Source organism: Salmo salar, chromosome 01 (assembly GCF_965601325.2).
Source record: "Salmo salar chromosome 01, fSalSal1, whole genome shotgun sequence".
Taxonomy (NCBI): domain Eukaryota; kingdom Metazoa; phylum Chordata; class Actinopteri; order Salmoniformes; family Salmonidae; genus Salmo; species Salmo salar.
The window spans coordinates 23622501-23645413 of record NC_138291.1 but is presented as its reverse complement, the minus strand read 5'-3'; the positions used below and the strand labels follow the sequence as shown (position 1 = coordinate 23645413).

At 47.3% G+C, this 22913-nt stretch overlaps 1 protein-coding gene across 6 annotated transcripts in view; it reads right to left on the bottom strand.

The window, feature by feature from the left end:
• The window catches only part of LOC106577869 (ral GTPase-activating protein subunit alpha-2), a 215601-nt gene that overhangs the window by 75488 nt on the left and 117200 nt on the right, over positions 1-22913 (bottom strand). For 4 of the 6 annotated variants that reach the window (XR_006769182.2, XM_014156501.3, XM_014156319.3 and 1 more), the window contains 16 exons: positions 22908-22913; positions 20011-20133; positions 19640-19725; positions 19419-19509; positions 19165-19338; positions 18004-18165; positions 17486-17679; positions 11090-11188; positions 10822-10977; positions 4950-5078; positions 4493-4621; positions 4276-4334; positions 3926-4034; positions 1064-1174; positions 876-944; positions 446-583 (listed from right to left, as the gene is read on the bottom strand). The exon at positions 22908-22913 is cut by the window's right edge and continues 144 nt beyond it. Coding sequence is in view for 5 of the 6 variants with exons in the window: in XM_014156501.3 (XP_014011976.2) it covers positions 446-583; positions 876-944; positions 1064-1174; positions 3926-4034; positions 4276-4334; positions 4493-4621; positions 4950-5078; positions 10822-10977; positions 11090-11188; positions 17486-17679; positions 18004-18165; positions 19165-19338; positions 19419-19509; positions 19640-19725; positions 20011-20133; positions 22908-22913 (1835 nt within the window). In the remaining variant the exon portion in view is untranslated. The remainder of the gene's footprint in view (positions 1-445; positions 584-875; positions 945-1063; positions 1175-3925; positions 4035-4275; positions 4335-4492; positions 4622-4949; positions 5079-10821; positions 10978-11089; positions 11189-17485; positions 17680-18003; positions 18166-19164; positions 19339-19418; positions 19510-19639; positions 19726-20010; positions 20134-22907) is intronic. The other 2 variants (XM_014156639.3, XM_014156565.3) reach the window with 2 other exon arrangements.

Below are 22913 nucleotides of genomic sequence, written 5' to 3'. Positions count from 1 at the left end.
CGGTCAACCTCTAAAAGACACATCTAAATAATTTGACCATTTCTTATCAGGGGTGACATCCATATAAAGGTTTGTGTTTGACCGCATCTGTCAAACCTCCAATGAATAACACCTCATTCATTTAGCCTGACGCTCAGCCTCTTCCTCAGCATTTAAATCTCTAAATAAGGGTTCAAACACCCAATCGGTCAAAATAAAAAGACGAGAAACAAAACTAAACCTGTTATAAATGAATGTTTTTGAGTATTACATGTGTAATAGCAAACAGGTGGGGTGGTTAGGTGGGCATTCTCACATAACAGTGGAAACTGGAAACAAAAATTGGAAACTGAATTTCCAAGGCGGCATAGATTAAACTTTAAAATGTTGAATAGGGCATCTGAATAGGGCTGTGGTGGAAGTAAGACAAAGTACTTTGACACTGTATTCTCTCTCTTTTACCCACCCTGTAGATGTAGTCGAGCAGAGGGGCCTTGTGGGATGTGGAGTCCTCCAGCACAGGCATGGTGATGGGCTCCAGCAGCATACTCAGGGGCATGGCCATGCACCAGTCCAGCAGGCACAGCAGCAGAGACACCATTAGCTGAGTCATACAAAGAGAGGAGAGGCCTTTTCCATTAGCCCAGCACCCTCCACACACAATGAAGCCTACTGTACGCAAAGATAATCAATAAAACAGCTAGGGAGGGTGTGAGGGAGGGAGTGAGGTAGGGACAGAGAGGGAGGTCTGGAGGGAGAAAAAGAGAGAGAGCTGGAGAAAAGGAGAGAGAAATCAGGAGGGGAAAGACACAAATAGGGCCCAGATAGAACAAGATTCCTGTGCAAATGCACTTGCTACATCTATGAAAAAAGGGTCCTTTAGCATTTCCCCGTACCTTTTTGTCAGCCTCCACTGCTGAGTGCTCTGCGCTCGGCAACAGAAATGCTATAGTAGCCACAAAGATCTGCATGGGACAAAAATAAGGGGACATGTTGATTCTATATATTTCTCAAGTGAAAGAAGATAGCATGTCTGATAAAAGGAGATGCTTAGGTGAGCTGAGGGGGAGCCGTGTCATCCTACCTCAATGATTTTCTTTGGGAGAGAGCGCTCTAGCCTCTGGAGGTGTTCCCAGTGAGAGATGAGGAGCTGGAACAGGTCACAGGCTACATGAGCCACAGCCTTGTTCCCAAACTGACGAGCGAGCAAGAGAGTGAGAGAGAGAGACCCGGTAATGATCAAAATCCAGAAAAGAGCCGTTAAATTCTACAACCACCTAAAAGGAAGCGATTCCCAAACCTTCCATAACAAAGCCATCACATACAGAGAGATGAACCTGGAGAAGAGTCCCCTAAGCAAGCTGGTCCTGGGGCTCTGTTCACAAACACACCCCACAGAGCCCCAGGACAGCAACACAATTAGACCCAACCAAATCATGAGAAAACAAAAAGATAATTATTTTCAATGCGTCAAGTAATTAACAAAAAACAGAGCAAACTAGAATGCTATTTGGCCCTAACCAGAGTACACAGTAGCAGAATACCTGACCACAGTGACTGACCCAAACTTAAAGAAAGCTTTGACTACGTACAGACGCCATGAGCATAGCCTTGCTATTGAGAAAGGCCGCTGTAGGCAGACCTGGCTCTCAAGAGAAGACAGGCTATGTGCACACTGCCCACAAAATGAGGTGGAAACTGAGCTGCACTTCCTAACCTCCTGCCAAATGTATAATCATATCAGAGACACATTATTTCCCTCAGATTACATGGGTCCACAAAGAATTAGAAAACAAACCCGATTTTGATAAACTCCCATATCTACAGGGTGAAATACCACAGCATGCCAACACAGCAGCAAGATTTGTGAGCTGTTGCTACAAGGGCAAACTTCCATTGTAAATACAACCCATATTTATGTTAATCTATTTTCCCTCTTGTACTTTAACCATTTGCACATCGTTACATTACTGTATATATACATAACATTTGTAATGTCTTTATTCTTTTGGAACTTTGTGAGTGAAATGTTTACTGTTCATTTTATTGTTTATTTCACTTTTGTATATTATCTACTTCACTTGCTTTGGCAATGTTAACAAACCCAGCAAAAAAATACATGTCCTCTCACTGTCAACTGCGTTTATTTTCAGCAAACTTAACATGTGTAAATATTTGTATGAACATAAGATTCAACAACTGAGATATAAATTGAACAAGTTCCACAGACATGTGACTAACAGAAATTGAATAATGTATCCCTGAACAAAGGGGGGGGGTCAAAAGCAGCAGTCAGTGTCTGGTATTAAGTACTGATCCCAGTATTAAGTACTGATCCCAGTATTAAGTACTGATCCCAGTATTGATCCCACTCCAGAGTACAGGCCTCGGTGTAACGCTCATTCCTTTGACAATAAACGCGAATCCGACCATCACCCCTGGTGAGACAAAACCACGACTCGTCAGTGAAGAGCACTTTTTGCCAGTCCTGTCTGGTCCAGCGATGGTGGGTTTGTCCCCATAGGCGACGTTGTTGCGATGATGTCTGGTGAGGACCTGCCTTACAATAGGCCTACAAGCCCTCAGTCCAGCCTCTCTCAGCCTATTGTGGACAGTCTGAGCACTGATGGAGGAATTGTGCATTCCTGGTGTAATCCAGGCAGTTGTTGTTGCCATCCTGTACCTGTCCCGCAGGTGTGATGTTCGGATGTACCAATCCTGTGCAGGTGTTGTTACACGTGGTCTGCCACTGCGAGGACAATCAACTGTCCGTCCTGTCTCCCTGTAGCGCTGTCTTAGGCGTCTCACAGTACGGACATTGCAATTTATTGCCCTGGCCACATCTGCAGTCCTCATGCCTCCTTGCAACATGCCTAAGGCATGTTCACACAGATGAGCAGGGACCCTGGGCATCTTTCTTTTGGTGTTTTTCAGAGTCAGTAGAAATACCTCTTTAGTGTCCTAAGTTTTCATAACTGGGACTTTAATTGCCTACCGTCTGCAAACTGTTAGTGTCTTAACGACCGTTCCACAGGTGCATGTTCATTAATTGTTTATGATTCATTGAACAAGCATGGTAAACAGTGTCTAAACCCTTTACAATGAAGACCTGTGAAGTTATTTGGATTTTTACGAATTATCTTTGAAAGACAGGGTCCTGAAAAAGGGACGTTTCTTTTTTTGCTGAGTTGATGTTTCCCATGCCAATGAAGCTCCTTGAATTTAATTTAATTTAATTGAGAGCGCGCACGAGAGAGAGGACAGCAAACGAGAGATCAGGGTTCAAGGTGTTCTGAAGTCAACAACGTAGTAGGATGAGTAATTGTATAAAACTATTATGGGGACCTCTGGCATAACAGAAAAAGGTATGAAAATGTCTTGGTTCTGCAAAGAACTTTCTTTCAAACTAAAGTTTATGGACCGATTGGCAGGCCCAGTTGTGTTGTTAAAAAAGGGGATCTGTAATTCAAGGCACAGAAATAGAATGTCCCCTGTTTTCTAGCGGAATGCCTATTGACATGTAACAAGAGCAGACAATGCAGGATTGCAAAAATGGCCCAATACAAAGACAGATCCAGAGAGTTCAACACCTGCTTTCAGAAAAGCACCCCTCCCTCCGTTCACCCACTCATCCCCTTTATTTTGGGCCAGCCGGATGTGTGCATCAGGTTGGGCAGGGCAGTGAATACTGCTCCATTAGAGGGGTATTGCACCAGCAAGAAACTTAAATGCTTAAATTGGCCTGCATCCACTGAGCGCGAGTGGTCTGGAAATTACACCACCGCCCCCAAGCTCTTTTCCCAAAAACCCTCAGGAAACACTGGTTCTCTCTGCATCTATCCACTGATAGACAGGGGAGCAGAGGTTTTCAAAAACATGCTGTCCAGGAGTCACGCCACTGAGCACGTTCTCACTCACATAGACGCTGATGCATAAACACACTCACCTTTAGTGTTACGCCCAGTACATTGATGGCATCCTTGACCTGGTGGTGAATATTATTCTGCATCAGTTCCTCACATACCCACAGGCCCAGACTACATACAGCTATACACCTAGAACACACAGAAGACCAGTGAGAGAATACTGATGCATGCTATGGGACCAATTACATTCTTACTCATGTTGTATCTCTGAAGTCGCATTACCCCCTTTTCATTTTCTTCTTACATTACACAAATTCATCAAATCTTTTATTTCATTATACTATTTCTTTGAAATGTGAACATGAATCCAATCAGTCCCATTCCCTCCACACGACTGTACCTTTCTTCTGTACCCCCATCGCTTTCATACCTGGCTGCCTCACAGGGTTCATTGCGTGCCGTCTTCAGTAAGATGTTGACCAGATAGTCCTGAAAGGAGAGGACAGAGAATACATGATGAACAATCCACTTCATATACCATCCTATTCATCAAGATACTTCAACTCTATCTCCTACACAATGTTTTTATTAGTTTGCTGTCTGAGTATTTACTGAAAGGACAAAGTAAATGTAAGAACTCTGAATACCTTAATGTCCTCATTCCCGACGACGATGTCATCAGTTCCAGGAACAGTCTGCAGTAGAGGAATCTGCAAGTAGAGGTTGGGAAAGCAGACCAGCGACCCAAGGACGGTCTGTGCGTCAATCCTCGGAGCCTTTCAGATGAAAATAACACACATTCATTGTCTCGTCACTACAGAACTCTGATTATGTTGCATGACACATTTTCTTGAAGGAAAAGCCTCCAGGAGAAAAGTCTCCAGGAGAAAAGCCTCCAGGAGCAGCAGCATTATGTCCTTTAACTCACTGAATATGTTGTTTCTATGGAGTTGAATACTGTGTAGTACATTCAACACACCTATCTGAACTTCTAAATGAAGTATAGCAGAATATGTTTAACGATCCTAAATACATTTGAATACATATTGCATCACATTTGATGTAAGCCTGCCTGCCTGTGTGTCTGTGTGCGTGTCTGTGTACCTCGGAGGTGTCATGGCTGAGGATGCGTGCTGCAGCGGTGATGAAGTCTCCCACCAGCATAGTGAAGCCAGGCAGGCCCAGGTAGAAGAAGCGTGGGGAACAGGAACGGATCACTGTGTTTAGAATGTCCTGAGAGGGAACACAAACACACCACACAGATGGACATGGTGGTCAGGTCAATGGATGGATTGAATGAGCAGTAAAATAAAGACAGAGCCATATTTTTTGTAAGCAGGTGGCATGTATTTCTGATATTGTGATGGGTGTATTTTGGGGAATGGACAGACACTGAGCTCTGGAAAAGAATGACAGCATAGTAGTGCATCCCAAATTGCTACAAATATAACAACAGTGCACTCAGGAGAGCACAGCATTTCACAGTCCATATCTTACAAAAACAAAATGAGAGTGTGAATGAGGGATGGAGAAAAAGGGAGGGGAAGAAAGAGGCAGCAGATGGGTTGATCACACAGCACAAGGGAAGGGGAATGGTGTAACAAAAGTACCACACACACACACACACACACACACACACACACACACACACACACACACACACACACACACACACACACACACACTATTAGAAAAAGTATTGAAGAGGGATTTAAGTATGTGTGAGCAGAACGTACCGCTCCACAATAACAATGGTCGACGGTCATCTCATTACCCTGATGGCTAGTAAAGTACAGTATACTGAAAACATGCATTGGGTTGGGTATATTAATAAAGTACTGTGTCTAATAAAGAACTGAAATAGGTTGCAGTGGATGACCTCACATTGCCTTAAATGTCAGGAGTAAACTGAAATTCTTGAGATAAGAATGTAATAGAACTACATGGTTGGGGGGGTTGTTTGCTTAACTGTATGTGTGTGTGTGTGTGTGTGTGTGTGTGTGTGTGTGTGTGTGTGTGTGTGTGTGTGTGTGTGTGTACACAGCCAAGGTCCAGGCCAGGAACACCTGCCTTTTGGATAGCTGTAAACGTGTGTAAATCAGGTGGTTCAAACAGCGGCCTTGTGTCTCCCTAAGTCCTAAACCCCAGTACCCCTCAGCAAACACCCGACACACTCCTCCCCAACCCCTCTCCAACCCCTCCCCAACCCACCCACTACATTAATCCCTCAAATGAAGCCTTTGTAGACACAGAGTGGGGAAACAAAAGAGGAATATAAAAACACACAGGCAATAAGGAACCAGTCAAAACATATCGTGTCGGCAGTGTTGGGTTTGGAGGCCCATTTTACCCTAATTTCTGCCGTAATTGACCTCTGAGAGGCGTAATGTCGGCTGATCGCCTGAAGTTAGCGTTTTAGGGGAAGCATTTCCATTCTGCCTGTAAGTAGAGGGAGCTGGAAGTGAAAGGAGTGTGTGGTAGTAGAGATTTGAGCACTGCTGCGTGCGGTGGGGCTGAGGGTTGGCACTAGGATTGGCCTGCTCTGCTCTGTTCAACAAAAGGTGCATTAATACAAGCCTGACAGGAGGCTTCTTAAATTCTGCCGTGTTTGGTAGGCACACAACCCACATTTCTGACATGGAATGAAATATTTCCCCATTTACTGGTCATTAGTGACATCATGACACTGCTATCAGGAGTTTGTAAAATGGGGTTTTCCCAGTCGAGGCATGTTAATAGTTAGTGCCCATCTGTATGGCTATGTCAAGGTGTAGAGGTGCTTTTGGAGGGTTTAATCATCAACTAAACCGCTGGGTTTTGAACCGCAGCACAGCTCAACTGTCACATTTCCCTCTCTCTCCACAGACGGCAGTTACACAGATGAAACAATCCCTGTTTCTCTGATAAATTGAGGGGAAAAAAGAAAGCGATGGTTTTGCACAGGGAGAGCAGGTGTTAGAGAGATGTTTAATGAGTGGCTCACACAACCCTAGGAGGCACATTTAATGCACAAGCAACAACTTTTCAGTAGGCTGAACAGCACTCTTATTAAATAGATTACTGCCATTGTACAAAGGCCAAGGTAATGCTACTGCAGACTCGGTAGACTGCGCGCGAGACAGAGAGACAGAGAGAGACAGACTGGACAATACCAGTAACATTGGCAGCTAGGAGGAGATGTACCCTCCTTCATAGCCCCTCCTTTTTAGTGAAAAAACCCCGTCATGTTATATTTGCAAACATTTGCAGTGCTTAAATATTGTATAATCAGAGTATTTTTGTTGTTGTTGAACATTTCAAGAATAGACAGACCATTAAAATACAAAGAAATGGGGAAAATATATAGGGCGAATTTGAGTGGGACAGAGTAGCCTAAAGAGAGAAGAACAGTAGATTGTGGAGGGATACTGCAGGGGAGGGTGGATAGAGGAAGAAGGAGGGGAGGGGGATGGAGTAAGAGGCACATTGTTATGTAAAGCAGGCGTGCGGCTGGGCTGTCCCTCCATTGTGTGGCATGAGGACTCTTTCTCCGGCCAATTTGAACACGCTCCAGCACCCAGCCAGCTCAGCACTGGCAGCCAGGCCCCATATTATATTTAGGCACAACAAAAGCTGGAGAATGCCACACTGTCCCTCCTGGCCGGCCCCCTCATTTCTCTACAACGCATTCCCCGGGTGCCCCCCTTCCTCCACAATCTCTCCCTCACGGTCATCTCCGGCCCCGGTCATCTCCAGCTCTCCAGCTCTAGGTCAACATGTCACTAATGGAGCACGACAGACGTCAGTCCATAATTAATCACAAATACACGGCAGGAGCTCAAACATTACTTAACGACATGGAAAACATTCTAATAAGCTTGTTGTGCTGCCAAGGCGCAATATAAACCCGTCGGCAGAGGGAAAAAAACTAATTCATTTATTTACAGTTTTTCCCCCTTCAATCTCTTTCCAACTCATTCCCGCTCCTGTTTTCAGAGCAGCCAGCCGGCTAACCAGGCAGGCGGGCAGGGTGTGGTTAGATAGAGGAGGACCGTGCTGGAGTGAGCAGAGACAACATGCTAAAACAGTGGCCTCCACCGGCTGGCAGGAGGCGACAGAGAGAGAGAGGTCTGGAGAGATCCAGTTAACAGCTGAGCAGAGGCCTAGAAAACGCAAGACTACACTGGCGTGAACCCAGATGACTCTTACCTACGCACAATATATTACATCACCAGCTTCATCAACATTCCTCACATTTACCTTAGCTAGTCCAGAACAGGTAAAAGGGGTAAAGGTAATGCATAAGCAATGTCATCATCAGCAGGACCAATGTCAACACAACAAGAACAGGACGATAAGCATGTGCTATGTACCAGCGACAGTGCATTGAATCTTGCTGCTCTTGTATCGAAATGACAATGCAACAAAGCAACGATGCCTTTGGCTATAGCCCCATCTAGTGTTTTTTTAACCCACCTACACTCCCCCACATTTGGGGGACTAACCTATTTTTTTATATTAAAATGTTTATTTATTATTCAAATGTTTTATAATGAACAAAAGTAACATGCAACAATTTCAAAGATTTTACTGAGTTACAGTTGATTTAATGAAATCAGTCACATGAAATAAATTCATTAGGCCCTAATCTATGGATTTCACATGACTGGGAATACAGATGTGCATCTGTTGGACACAGATACCTTAAAAAAAGGTAGGGGCGTGGATAAAAAAAAAAGTCAGTATCTGGTGTGACCACCATTTGCCTCATGCAGCGCGATACATCTCCTTCGCATAGAGTTGATCAGGCTGGTGATTGTGGCCTGTGGAATGTTGTCCTACTCCTCTTCAATGGCTGTGTGAAGTTGCTGGATATTGCCGGGAACTGGAACACGCTGTTGTACACGTTGATCCAGAGCACCTCAAACTTGCTCAATGGGTGACATTGTAGGCCATGGAAGAACTGGGACATTTTCAGCTTCCAATAGTGTACAGATCCTTGCGACATGGGGCCGTGCATTATCTTGCTAAAACATGAGGTAATGGCGGTGGATGAATGGCATGACAATGGGCCTCAAGGTCTCGTCACGGTATCTCTATGCATTCAAACTGCCATCGGATAAAACGCAATTGTGTTCGTTGTCCGTAGCTTAAACCTGCCCTTCAGCTTCATTAAATAGTACCCGCAAAACACCAGTCTCAACGTCAACAGTGAAGAGGTGTCTCCGGGATGCTGGCCTTCTAAGGCAGTTACAAAGATAAAGCCTTATCTCAGACTGGCCAATAAAAAGAAAAGATTAAGATGGGCAAAAGAACACAGACACTGGACAGAGGAACTCTGCCTAGAAGGCCAGCATCCCGGAGTCGTCTCTTCACTGTTGACGTTGAGACTGGTGTTTGGCGGGTACTATTTAATGAAGCTGCCAGTTGAGGACTTGTGAGTCGTCTGTTTCTCAAACTAGACAATCTAATGTACTTGTCCTCTTGATTAGTTGTGCACCAGGGCCACCCACTCCTCTTTCTATCCTGGTTAGAGCCAGTCTGCACTGTATTGTAAAGGGAGTAGTACACAGCGTTGTATGAGATATTCAGTTTCTTGCCAATTTCTCGCATGGAATAGCCTTCATTTCTCAGAACAAGAATAGACTGACGAGTTTCAGAAGAAAGTTCTTTGTTTCTGGCCATTTTGAGCCTGTAATTGAACCCACAAATGTACATTTACATTTAAGTCATTTAGCAGACGCTCTTATCCAGAGCGACTTACAAATTGGTGCATTCACCTTATGATATCCAGTGGAACAACCACTTTACAATAGTGCATCTAAATCTTTTTAAGGGGGGGGGGTTAGAAGGATTACTTTATCCTATCCTAGGTATTCCTTAAAGAGGTGGGGTTTCAGCTGTCTCCGGAAGGTGGTGATTGACTCCGCTGTCCTGGCGTCGTGAGGGAGCTTGTTCCACCATTGGGGTGTCAGAGCAGCGAACAGTTTTGACTGGGCTGAGCGGGAACTGTGCTTCCTCAGAGGTAGGGGGGCCAGCAGGCCAGAGGTGGATGAACGCAGTGCCCTTGTTTGGTGTTCAACCTTCCCAAGTTCTCTCACGTCACCCCGCTCCTCCGCACACTCCACTTGCTTCCAGTTGAAGCTCGCATCTGCTACAAGACCATGGTGCTTGCCTACGGAGCTGTGAGGGGAACGGCACCTCCGTACCTTCAGTCTCTGATCAGTCCCTACACCCAAAGAAGGGCACTGCGTTCATCCACCTCTGGCCTGCTCGCCTCCCTTCCTCTGCGGAAGCACAGTTCCCGCTCAGCCCAGTCAAAACTGTTCGCTGCTCTGGCACCCCAATGGTGGAACAAGCTCCCTCACGACGCCAGGACAGCGGAGTCAATCACCACCTTCCGGAGACACCTGAAACCCCACCTCTTCAAGGAATACCTAGGATAGGATAAAGTAATCCTTCTAACCCCCCCCCCCCCCCCCCAAAAAAAAAAGATATAGATGTACTATTGTAAAGTGGTTGTTCCACTGGATATCATAAGGTGAATGCACCAATTTTTAAGTCGCTCTGGATAAGAGCGTCTGCTAAATGACGTAAATGTAAATATTGACGTGTTATTTGGTCCCACTTATCAGTAAAAACTTTTTTTGCAATCAAACCTTGTACTTTTTATGAGTGAAACTACAGCCACAGAATGCAACAGACCCAAGCTGTACTGCCAGAGCGGTCCCATTCTCTTGTGTTTGATAATGGCTCCCTCTTCTGGCCTTAGTTACAGGAATATACATCAAGTTGTTTCCACATATACAGTACAGGGAACATAGAATAGCACATGAAAACAGGAAAGGCAATGTTTCGACCCCTGTGGATCTTCGTCAGGCTTCCTCTTGGCCATACCTGTCTCATATGGACCCCTCATACTGAATAGATGTATTATTAACCGAAACCTGCTTAGTATAAAACTAACAGTGTCTGGCAAAAAATGTCCATGTGTTACCTGGTCCTCGCTGGTGAAGCCCTTGTGCATGACTTGGTAGAGATGGACCAGGAAGTCACTATTGGGCAGCACGTCCTGGTTCTTAGTCATCATCTCACAGATGAGTTTATAGGCCTGCAGCTTCCCCGTCTTGAACTCTGCTGGCAGCATGGTGGCCTGTGGGGGAGAGGGGGGAGGGAGAAAGGAGGAGAGAGGGAGAGCCACATGCATGTCTTTGATAGTTAGGTGATGTGTGTAGATGCAGTGGACCTCTGAGCAGCTGACTCACCTTGAAGAGCCAGGAGGCCAGCATTCTTAGAGGAGGGATGAAGACAGGGCGGGGAGGAGACGACTGGTTATCCACACTGATGCCCAGGTTGTCCCGGATCTGCAATTATTGCATTACTGCATTAGCCTGATTGAAAATCTACAGAATACATTGCCTTGCGAAAGTATTCACCCCCCTTGGCGTTTTTCCTATTTTGTTGCATTACAGTCTGTAATTTAAATGGGTTTGTATTTGGATTTCATGGAATGGACATACACAAAATAGTCCAAATTGGTGAAGTGAAATGAAAAAAATAACTTGTTTCAAAAAATTCAAAAAAATTCTAAACGGAAAAATGCTGCGTGCATATGTATTCACCCCTTTTGCTATGAAGCCCCTAAATAAGATCTGGTGCAACCAATTACCTTCAGAAGTCACATAATTAGTTAAAAAAAGTTAACCTGTGTGCAATCTATGTGTCACCTGATCTGTCACATGATCTCAGTATATATTCACCTGTTCTGAAAGGCCCCAGAGTCTGCAACACCACTAAGCAAGGGGCACCACCAAGCAAGCGGCACCATGAAAACCAAGGAGCTCTCCAAACAGGTCAGGGACAATGTTGTGGAGAAGTACAGATCAGGGTTGGGTTATAAAAAAATATCAGAAACTTTGAACATCCCACAGAGCACCATTTAATCGATTATAAAAAAATGGAAAGAAAATGGCACCACAACAAACCTGCCAAGAGAGGGCCGCCCACCAAAACTCACGGACCAGGCAAGGAGGGCATTAATCAGACAGGCAACAAAGAGACCAAAGATAACCCTGAAGAAGCTGCAGAGCTCCACAGCGGAGATTGGACTATCTGTCCATAGGACCACTTTAAGCCGTACACTTCACAGAGCTGGGCTTTATGGAAGAGTTGCCAGAAAAAAGCCATCGCTTAAAGAAAAAAATAAGCAAACACGTTTGGTGTTCGCCAAGAGGCATATGGGAGACTCCCCAAACATATGGAAGAAGATACTCTGGTCAGATTAGACTAAAATTGAGTTCTTTGACCATCAAGGAAAACGCTATGTCTGGCGCAAACCCAACACCTTTCATCACCCGAGAACACCATCCCCACAGTGAAGCATGGTGGTGGCAGCATCATGCTGTGGGGATGTTTTTCATCGGCAGGGACTGGGAAACTGGTCAGAATTGAATTTATTTTTATTTATTTCACCTTTATTTAACCAGGTAGGCAAGTTGAGAACAAGTTCTCATTTACAATTGCGACCTGGCCGAGATAAAGCAAAGCACTTCGACAACATACAACAACACAGAGTTACACATGGAGTAAAACAAACATAGTCAATAATACAGTAGAAAAATACATCTATATACAATGTGAGCAAATGAGTTGAGATAAGGGAGGTAAAGGCAAAAAAAAGGCCATGGTGGCAAAGTAAATACAATATAGCAAGTAAAACACTGGAATGGTAGATTTGTAGTAGAAGAAAGTGCAAAGTAGAAATAGAAATAATGGGGTGCAAAGGAGCAAAATAAATACAGTAGGGGAAGAGGTAGTTGTTTGGGCTAAATTATAGATGGGCTATGTACAGGTGCAGTGATCTATGAGCTGCTCTGACAGCTGGTGCTTAAAGCTAGTGAGGGAGATAAGTATTTCCAGTTTCAGAGATTTTTGTAGTTCGTTCCAGTCATTGGCAGCAGAGACCTGGAAGGAGAGACGGCCAAAGGAGGAATTGGCTTTGGGGGTGAGCAGAGAGATATACCTGCTGGAGCGTGTGCTACAGGTGGGTGCTGCTATGGTGACCAGTGAGTGGAGATAAGGGGGAACTTTACCTAGCAGGGTCTTGTAGATGACCTGGAGCCAGTGGGTTTGGCGACGATTATGAAGCGAAGGCCAGCCAACGAGAGCGTACAGGTCGCAGTGGTGGGTAGTATATGGGGCTTTGGTGACAAAACGGATGGCACTGTGATAGACTGCATCCAGTTTGTTGAGTAGGGTATTGGAGGCTATTTTGTAAATGACATCGCCGAAGTCGAGGATCGGTAGGATGGTCAGTTTTACGAGGGTATGTTTAGCAGCATGAGTGAAGCATGCTTTGTTGCGAAATAGGAAACCAATTCTAGATTTAACTTTGGATTGGAGATGTTTGATGTGAGTCTGGAAGGAGAGTTTACAGTCTAACCAGACACCTAGGTATTTGTAGTTGTCCACATATTCTAAGTCAGAACCGTCCAGAGTAGTGATGCTGGACAGGCGGGCAGGTAGCGATCGGTTGAAGAGCATGCATTTAGTTTTACTTGTATTTAGGAGCAGTTGGAGGCCACGGAAGGAGTGTTGTATGGCATTGAAGCTCGTCTGGAGGGTTGTTAACCTGTTATGGCTAGGGGGCAGTATTTTCACGGCCGGATTAAAAACGTACCCGATTTAATCTGATTATTACTCCTGCCCAGAAACTAGAATATGCATATAATCATTAGCTTTGGATATAAAACACTCCAAAGTTTCTAAAACTGTTTGAATGGTGTCTGTGAGTATAACAGAACTCATTTGGCAGGCCAAAACCTGAGAAGATTCTATGCAGGAAGTGCCCTGTCTGACAATTTCTTGCCCTTCTTGATTATCTCTATCCATTACAGGGGATCTCTGCTGTTACGTGACACTTCCTACGGCTCCCATGGGCTCTCAGAAGGCGGCAAAAAGCTGAATCGTGGCTTTGCAGGCTCTGGCTGAAAAAAAGTAGCGCGTTTGGGTAGTGGCTGGTCACAGTACTGTGAGACTCAGGCTCGTGCCCGAGTCGACCCCATGCTTTATTTTCTTTCGTCTGTTTACCTAAACGCAGATTCCCGGTCAGAATATTATTGCTTTTTTACGAGAAAAATGGCATAAAAATTGATTTTAAACAGCGGTTGACATGCTTCGAAGTACGGTAATGGAATATTTAGAAATCTTTTGTCACGAAATGCGCCATGCTCGTGACCCTTATTTACACTTCGGATAGTGTCTTGAACGCATGAACAAAACGCCGCTATTTGGATATAACAATGGATTATTTTGAACCAAACCAACATTTGTTATTGAAGTAGCAGTCCTGGGAGTGCATTCTGACGAAGAACACCAAAGGTAATCAAACTTTTGTAATAGTAAATCGGAGTTTGGTCAGGGCTAAACTTGCTGGGTGTCTAAATAGCTAGCAAGTGCTATCTACTCAGAATATTGCAAAATGTGCTTTCACCTGAAAGCTATTTTAAAATCGGACACCTCGATTGCACAAAGGAGTTCTGTATCTATAATTCTTAAAATAATTGTTATGTTTTTTGTGAACGTTTATCGTGAGTAATTTAGTAAATTCACCGGAGGTTTGCGGGGGGTATGCTAGTTCTGAACGTCACATGCTAATGTAAAAAGCTGGTTTTTGATATAAATATGAACTTGATTGAACAAAACATGCATGTATTGTATAACATAATGTCCTAGGTGTGTCATCTGATGAAGATCATCAAAGGTTAGTGCTGCATTTAGCTGTGGTTTTGTTTTTTGTGACATTATATGCTAGCTTGAAAAATGGGTGTCTGATTATATCTGGCTGGGTACTCTGCTGACATAATCTAATGTTTTGCTTTCGCTGTAAAGCCTTTTTGAAATCGGACAGTGTGGTTAGATAAAGGAGAGTCTTGTCTTTAACACAGTGTCCAAAGAAGGGCCAGAAGTATACAGAATGGTGCCGTCTGCATAGAGGTGGATCAGAGAATCACCAGCAGCGAGAGCAACATCATTGATGTATACAGAGAAAAGAGTCGGCCCGAGAATTGAACCCTGTGGCACCCCCATAGAGACTGCCAGAGGTCTGGACAACAGGCCCTCCGATTTGACACACTGAACTCTATCAGAGAAGTAGTTGGTGAACCAGGCGATGCAATGGTTTCTCAAACGAAGGCTATTGAGTCTGCCGATGAGGATGTGGTGATTGACAGAGTCGAAAGCTTTGGCCAGGTCAATGAATACGGCAGCACAGTATTTTTTCTTATCGATGGCGGTTACGATATCGTTTAGGACCTTGAGCATGGCTGAGGTGCACCCATGACCAGCTCTGAAACCAGATTGCATAGCGGAGAAGGTGCGGTGGGATTCGAAATGGTCGGTAATCTGTTTGTTGACTTGGCTTTCAAAGACCTTAGAAAGGCAGGGTAGGATGGATATAGGTCTGTAGCAATTTGGGTCAAGAGTGTCCCCTCCTTTGAAGAGGGGGATGACAGCAGCTGCTTTCCAATCTATGGGAATCTCAGACGACACGAAAGAGAGGTTGAACAGGCTAGTAATAGGGGTTGCAATAATTTCGGCAGATAATTTAAGAAAGAAAGGGTCCAGATTTTGCAGCTCTTTCAGAACATCAGCTGAATGGATTTGGGAGAAGGAGAAATGGGGAAGGCTTGGGCGAGTAGCTGTGGGGGGTGCAGTGCTGTTGACTGCAGTAGGGGTAGCCAGGCGGAAAGCATGGCCAGCCGTAGAAAAATGCTTATTGAAATTCTCAATTATAGTGGGTTTATGGGTGGTGACAGAGTTTCCTATCCTCAGTGCAGTGGGCAGTTGGGAGGAGGTGTTCTTATTCTCCATGGACTTTACAATGTCCCAGAACTTTTTTGAATTTGTGTTGCAGGAAGCAAATTTCTGCTTGAAAAAGCTAGCCTTGGCTTTTCTAACTGCCTGTGTATATTGGTTTCTAACTTCCCTGAAAAGTTGCATATCACGGGGGCTGTTTGATGCTAATGCAGAACGCCACAGGATGTTTTTGTGTTGGTTAAGGGCAGTCAGGTCTGGGGAGAACCAAGGGCTATATCTGTTCCTGGTTCTAAATTTTTTTGAATGGGGCATGCTTATTTAAGATGGTGAGGAAGGCATTTTTAAAAGATAACCAGGCATCCTCTACTGACGGGATGAGGTCAATATCCTTCCAGGATACCAGGGCCAGGTCGATTAGAAAGGCTTGCTCGCTGAAATGTTTCAGGGAGCGTTTGACAGTGATGAGTGGAGGTTGTTTGACCGCTGACCCTTTACGGACGCAGGCAATGAGGCAGTGATCGCTGAGATCTTCGTTGAAAACAGCGGAGGTGTATTTAGAGGGCAAGTTGGTTAGGATGATATCTATGAGGGTGCTAGTGTTTACGGCTTTGGGGTGATACCTGGTGGGTTCATTAATCATTTGTGTGAGATTGAGGGCATCAAGCTTGGATTGTAGGATGGCTGGGGTGTTAAGCATGTCCCAGTTTAGGTCACCTAGTAGCACGAGCTCTGAAGATAGATGGGGGGCAATCAGTTCACATATTATTTTTATTTTTTTTTTTTTTTACATTTTAGTCATTTAGCAGACGCTCTTATCCAGAGCGACTTACAGTAGTGAATGCATACATTTCATTTATTTATTTATTTTATGTGCTGGCCCCCCGTGGGAAACGAACCCACAACCCTGGCGTTGCAAACACCATGCTCTACCAACTGAGCTACAGGGAAGGCCCAGCTGTGCTCTGGACACATATGGTGTCCAGAGCACAGCTGGGGGCCGAGGGTGGTCTATAGCAGGCGGCAATGGTAAGAGACTTGTTTTTAGAGAGATGGATTTTTAAAAGTAGAAGTTCAAATTGTTTGGGAACAGACCTGGATAGTAGGACAGAACTCTGCAGGCTATCTCTGCAATAGATTGCAACACCGCCCCCTTTGGCCGTGAATGAATGATGGATGGAGCTAAATACAGGAGAATTCTTGAGGGAAACCTGTTTCAGTCTCCCAGAGATTTGAGACTGGGAAGGAGGTTCACCTTCCAGCAGGACAATGACCCTAAGCATACTGCTAAAGCAACACTTGAGTGGTTTAAGGGGAAACATTTAAATGTCTTGGAATGGCCTAGTCAAAGTCCAGACCTCAATCCAATTGAGAATCAGTGGTATGACTTAAAGATCGCTGTACACCAGTGGAACCCATCCAACTTGAAGGAGCTGGAGCAGTTTTGCCTTGAAGAATGGGCAAAAATCCCAGTGACTAGATGTGCCAAGCTTATAGAGACATACCCCAAGAGACTTGCAGCTGTAATTGCTGCAAAAGGTGGCTCTACAAAGTACTGACTTTGGTTGGGGGTGAATAGTTATGCATGCTCAAGTTCAGTTTTTTTGTCTTATTTCTTGTTTGTTTCCCAAACAATATTTTGCATCTTCAAAGTGGTAGGCATGTTGTGTAAATCAAATGATACAACAACCCCCCCCCCAAAATCAATTTTAATTCTAGGTTGTAAGGCAACAAAATAGGAAAAATGCCAAGGGGAGTGAATACTTTCGCAAGCCACTGTAGATGACTGAATAGATGACAATGACATGTCATCTGGGCCGATGAGAGTGTTTGGAGGCTGGGCTTACCTTAGCCAATTTGTGCCACAGGTCGTAGAGGTAACTGAACACCTTAGCGTGGATCCTGGGGCAGCGGATGCTGTTGACATCCCCCAGGATACCCAGAATCCTCCTCCAGAGCACAAAGGCCGAGTCAGCATGCCAGCCTGTCAGGCTCCCGCCTGCAATGATGCTGACATCATCAGTCAGACACTCACTGCTGTCTACAAGGCCAGAGAGGGCGAGAGAAAGATAGGAGAGAGAGAGAGAGAGAGAGAAAGACAGAGTGAGAAAACTCTGATTTACTACTGTATAAACTCGATTGTAAAACACTACAACTCCAGGCCTGTCCACACCCCGGACAATGAGGTGATTCAACACAGAGATCGATTTTGCCCAGTTACCAGAGTCACAAACGGCTGATCAGATGATGGGTGGAATGGGGGTGTGTGGGTTGGGTATAGGATAAACAGTGCAACACAGAGGGTGATGGGCAGGGCAGGCTAAAAGGGGGTGTGTAGGGGAGATCGTAGGGACAGTAGCAGTACCCAGGTCCTGAGGCATGTGTAACACAGACTGATGCATGGTGTCCTCCAGGAGCTGGGGGCAGTCCCGGCACTCAGGGTGCACGAGCAAAGCTGGCGAGGCGGGGGGGTGCTGGTGGTGCTGAAACAGGGGTGCGGAGTGGGGAGAGAGGGCACACTCGGGACCTAAAACAAGACAAGGGGACAACGAGGAGACAGCGGAGCTTGAGGGAGCACAGGGACAGGAGGACAGAAGCTGTGAATTTACACTAAATCAATTTAGGAGTACAGACAACACAGACGAGGTGGGGTGGGGTCCTGACCCTATCCATCTGGGGTGGGGATGGAGTGGGGTCAGGGGTTACACAAAGGGACAGGGGTTACACTAAGGGTCAGGGGTTACAGCTGAGGTATTCTTACATTTCTTTCATTGGACAAGAATTGCCATAGCAGTGTTCTCCAAATACTCAAATGTACTGCAAGGGAGCATTCACTCAAGGAACCACAACAACATTTTGAGATACTTACCTAAGATTTAATAGCAATGAGACTATCACCTAGCTTTGCCCAGTGAACATGTAACAGTGGTAACCATTCCATCTTTATGTACTCATGAGCTGTTGATCTAATACCTAACACAGCTAAAAACAAAGCTGCCAGCTGCCTGCTGAATAAAGACCCCTGAGCAGGTGGTAAAACTGGAACACGTCCAAGGCTAGATAGAGGTGCATAGAAAGTGAGCGTTTTCTCTTTCTGCGAGGTGGTACAGAGCTTCAGAGGCCAGGGTGAGGGAGGACGGGCGGGCGGGCAGGCAGGCAGGCGGGAGGGCGGGCGGGCGGGCGGGCGGGCAGGCAGGCAGGCAGGCGAAGAAGATACAGTACTGTAGAGCAGATCACCTTCCCCCAGACAGAGGCTGGCTATGAAGACTATTCTAATCCTCTGAAAGGTCAGGCTGCTCTGAGATAAATCCCATCACCACCCACAGGCAGACACACACCTCAGGTGAACGTGACAACTTATACAACCTCACAGAAAACCAATCTACTGGACCTGAGTTTACAGTGTTCATTCAATATAAACCAAGCCCCTCCAAGCCTCATTAACCTCCATCAATCCCCCCAGAAACCTTACCCAGACCTGAAGCCACCCCTCCACCCCCCTGTCCAGTCCAGTCCAGTCCAGTACCTGCAAGGGCCTCATTGTGGCTGAGCAGCAGGTTCCTCTGGCTCTCTGTGTCTGCTTTGACCCCTATCTGAGCTGAATGGAAGTCTGCCTCCTCCTCAAACGCCTGCCAGGCCAGCAGGCTGCTGTCAGCGTCGTTCAGATAGCCGTTGGATGTCTCGCTGCTCACACTCTCGCCTGACGAGCGAAGGAGAGAGAGGTCAATGTTATAGTTTTGAGACAAAGTGTGAGACGGGTGAAAGACTGTATATTCTCACTTTTCTCCCGGAGCTGGAGCCTTGTGTATGTGTTGTGTCCCTCTACAGGGTAGTCCAGCTCAGCTGGACTGCTGCTCCGCCGGATCAAAATCTGGGAGCACAGAGGGAGAAGTCATCAGTGGGTGTTTCAGAGATGCCCTATCAGACTGCAACAGATGCCCTGCTGAAATACTAATTCAAAGCGAGAGGGTCAGTGATTTTGCATTAGGTGTGTGACTCACCAAGGGTGGGTCGCCGTCTCTCCTCCCTTCTGACGTCCTGCCATCGGAACCACAGGAGTTGTTGGGGGAGTACGCTCTCTTCTGGCCTAGAAGTCACAGTGTCTGTTAATCATACTGGACACACACACACATATAGCAGACAGCCAGTCTACTCTGGTCATAAATATTGTTCTAGTCTCATCCCTACATCTCTAGATGCAGGATCAGAAATATGAGTTACCGCCTGTAGGCTTCAACGCACCTAAATCACTGTATGGATGGATACATTGTTAGCGTAAGTCTAAATGGCTCCTCTAGGGCAGCTAAAAGGCCCTATGTTAGAACATGCCCTCACGCTGTGTGTGTTTGCGCACCCGTTGTTGTATCCCTACCTGGGAAGGTGTCAGACAGTTGCTGTGTGATGTCGGAGGTGCTGCTGCTGCGTGGTAGAGGGCTGTCACCAGCCTCCATCTCTCCGTCTCCCCCACACTCAGACAGCTGGCCCTCCTCCACGTCTGAGCACCACGACCAGGGAGGACAGAGCGTTAGAGCAATACATCAGGCAAGACTCATCTCATACACACTACACCAGATCATTTTCTACCACACAGCATTCTGGCAACTTAAAATGATTACATTGCTTTAGCCACATAGTGAGATGGGAAAGGAACATACAGTTGTAAACATTAAAACATACATTAGAACAGACTAGTATAGAATCTTCTTTAGACAGTCATCCTTTTTACTTTCTATCCACTTCAAACCAAATGTTAGTAAGTAGCTGTGAAAAACAACGAGGGTTTCTACTCCACTGACAGGGTGTAGGTGGGAGGACACCACACAGACAGGGTGAAGGTGGGAGGACACCACACAGACAGGGTGTAGGTGGGAGGCCGCCACACAGACAGGGTGAAGGTGGGAGGACGCCACACAGACAGGGTGAAGGTGGGAGGACACCACACAGACAGGGTGTAGGTGGGAGGACGCCACACAGACAGGGTGAAGGTGGGAGGACGCCACACAGACAGGGTGAAGGTGGGAGGACACCACACAGACAGGGTGTAGGTGGGAGGACACCACACAGACAGGGTGAAGGTGGGAGGACGCCACACAGACAGGGTGAAGGTGGGAGGACACCACACAGACAGGGTGTAGGTGGGAGGACACCACACAGACAGGGTGTAGGTGGGAGGACACCACACAGACAGGGTGTAGGTGGGAGGACACCACACAGACAGGGTGTAGGTGGGAGGACACCACACAGACAGGGTGTAGGTGGGAGGACACCACACAGACAGGGTGAAGGTGGGAGGACACCACACAGACAGGGTGAAGGTGGGAGGCCGCCACACAGACAGGGTGAAGGTGGGAGGACACCACACAGACAGGGTGAAGGTGGGAGGACACCACACAGACAGGGTGTAGGTGGGAGGACACCACACAGACAGGGTGTAGGTGGGAGGACACCACACAGACAGGGTGAAGGTGGGAGGACACCACACAGACAGGGTGTAGGTGGGAGGACACCACACAGACAGGGTGAAGGTGGGAGGCCGCCACACAGACAGGGTGTAGGTGGGAGGACACCACACAGACAGGGTGAAGGTGGGAGGACACCACACAGACAGGGTGTAGGTGGGAGGACACCACACAGACAGGGTGAAGGTGGGAGGCCGCCACACAGACAGGGTGTAGGTGGGAGGACGCCACACAGACAGGGTGTAGGTGGGAGGCCGCCACACAGACAGGGTGTAGGTGGGAGGCCGCCACACAGACAGGGTGTAGGTGGGAGGCCGCCACACAGACAGGGTGTAGGTGGGAGGCCGCCACACAGACAGGGTGTAGGTGGGGAGGCCGCCACACAGACAGGGTGAAGGTGGGAGGCCGCCACACAGACAGGGTGAAGGTGGGAGGCCGCCACACAGACAGGGTGAAGGTGGGAGGCCGCCACACAGACAGGGTGAAGGTGGGAGGCCGCCACACAGACAGGGTGAAGATGGGAGGCCGCCACACAGACAGGGTGAAGGTGGGAGGCCGCCACACAGACAGGGTGAAGGTGGGAGGCCGCCACACAGACAGGGTGAAGGTGGGAGGCCGCCACACAGACAGGGTGAAGGTGGGAGGACGCCACACAGACAGGGTGTAGGTAGGAGGCCGCCACACAGACAGGGTGTAGGTGGGAGGCCGCCACACAGACAGGGTGAAGGTGGGAGGCCACCACACAGACAGGGTGAAGGTAGGAGGACACCACACAGACAGGGTGAAGGTGGGAGGACACCACACAGACAGGGTGAAGGTGGGAGGACGCCACACAGACAGGGTGTAGGTGGGAGGACACCACACAGACAGGGTGTAGGTGGGAGGACACCACACAGACAGGGTGAAGGTAGGAGGACGCCACACAGACAGGGTGTAGGTGGGAGGACACCACACAGACAGGGTGAAGGTGGGAGGACACCACACAGACAGGGTGAAGGTGGGAGGACACCACACAGACAGGGTGTAGGTGGGAGGACACCACACAGACAGGGTGAAGGACACCACACAGACAGGGTGAAGGTGGGAGGACACCACACAGACAGGGTGTAGGTGGGAGGACACCACACAGACAGGGTGAAGGTGGGAGGACACCACACAGACAGGGTGAAGGTGGGAGGACACCACACAGACAGGGTGTAGGTGGGAGGACGCCACACAGACAGGGTGAAGGTGGGAGGCCGCCACACAGACAGGGTGTAGGTGGGAGGACACCACACAGACAGGGTGAAGGTGGGAGGACGCCACACAGACAGGGTGAAGGTGGGAGGACACCACACAGACAGGGTGAAGGTGGGAGGACACCACACAGACAGGGTGAAGGTGGGAGGACACCACACAGACAGGGTGTAGGTGGGAGGACACCACACAGACAGGGTGAAGGTGGGAGGACACCACACAGACAGGGTGAAGGTGGGAGGACACCACACAGACAGGGTGTAGGTGGGAGGACACCACACAGACAGGGTGTAGGTGGGAGGACACCACACAGACAGGGTGTAGGTGGGAGGACACCACACAGACAGGGTGTAGGTGGGAGGACACCACACAGACAGGGTGTAGGTGGGAGGACACCACACAGACAGGGTGTAGGTGGGAGGACACCACACAGACAGGGTGTAGGTGGGAGGACACCACACAGACAGGGTGTAGGTGGGAGGACACCACACAGACAGGGTGTAGGTGGGAGGACACCACACAGACAGGGTGTAGGTGGGAGGACACCACACAGACAGCTCTCAGAACACTTTACCTGAAA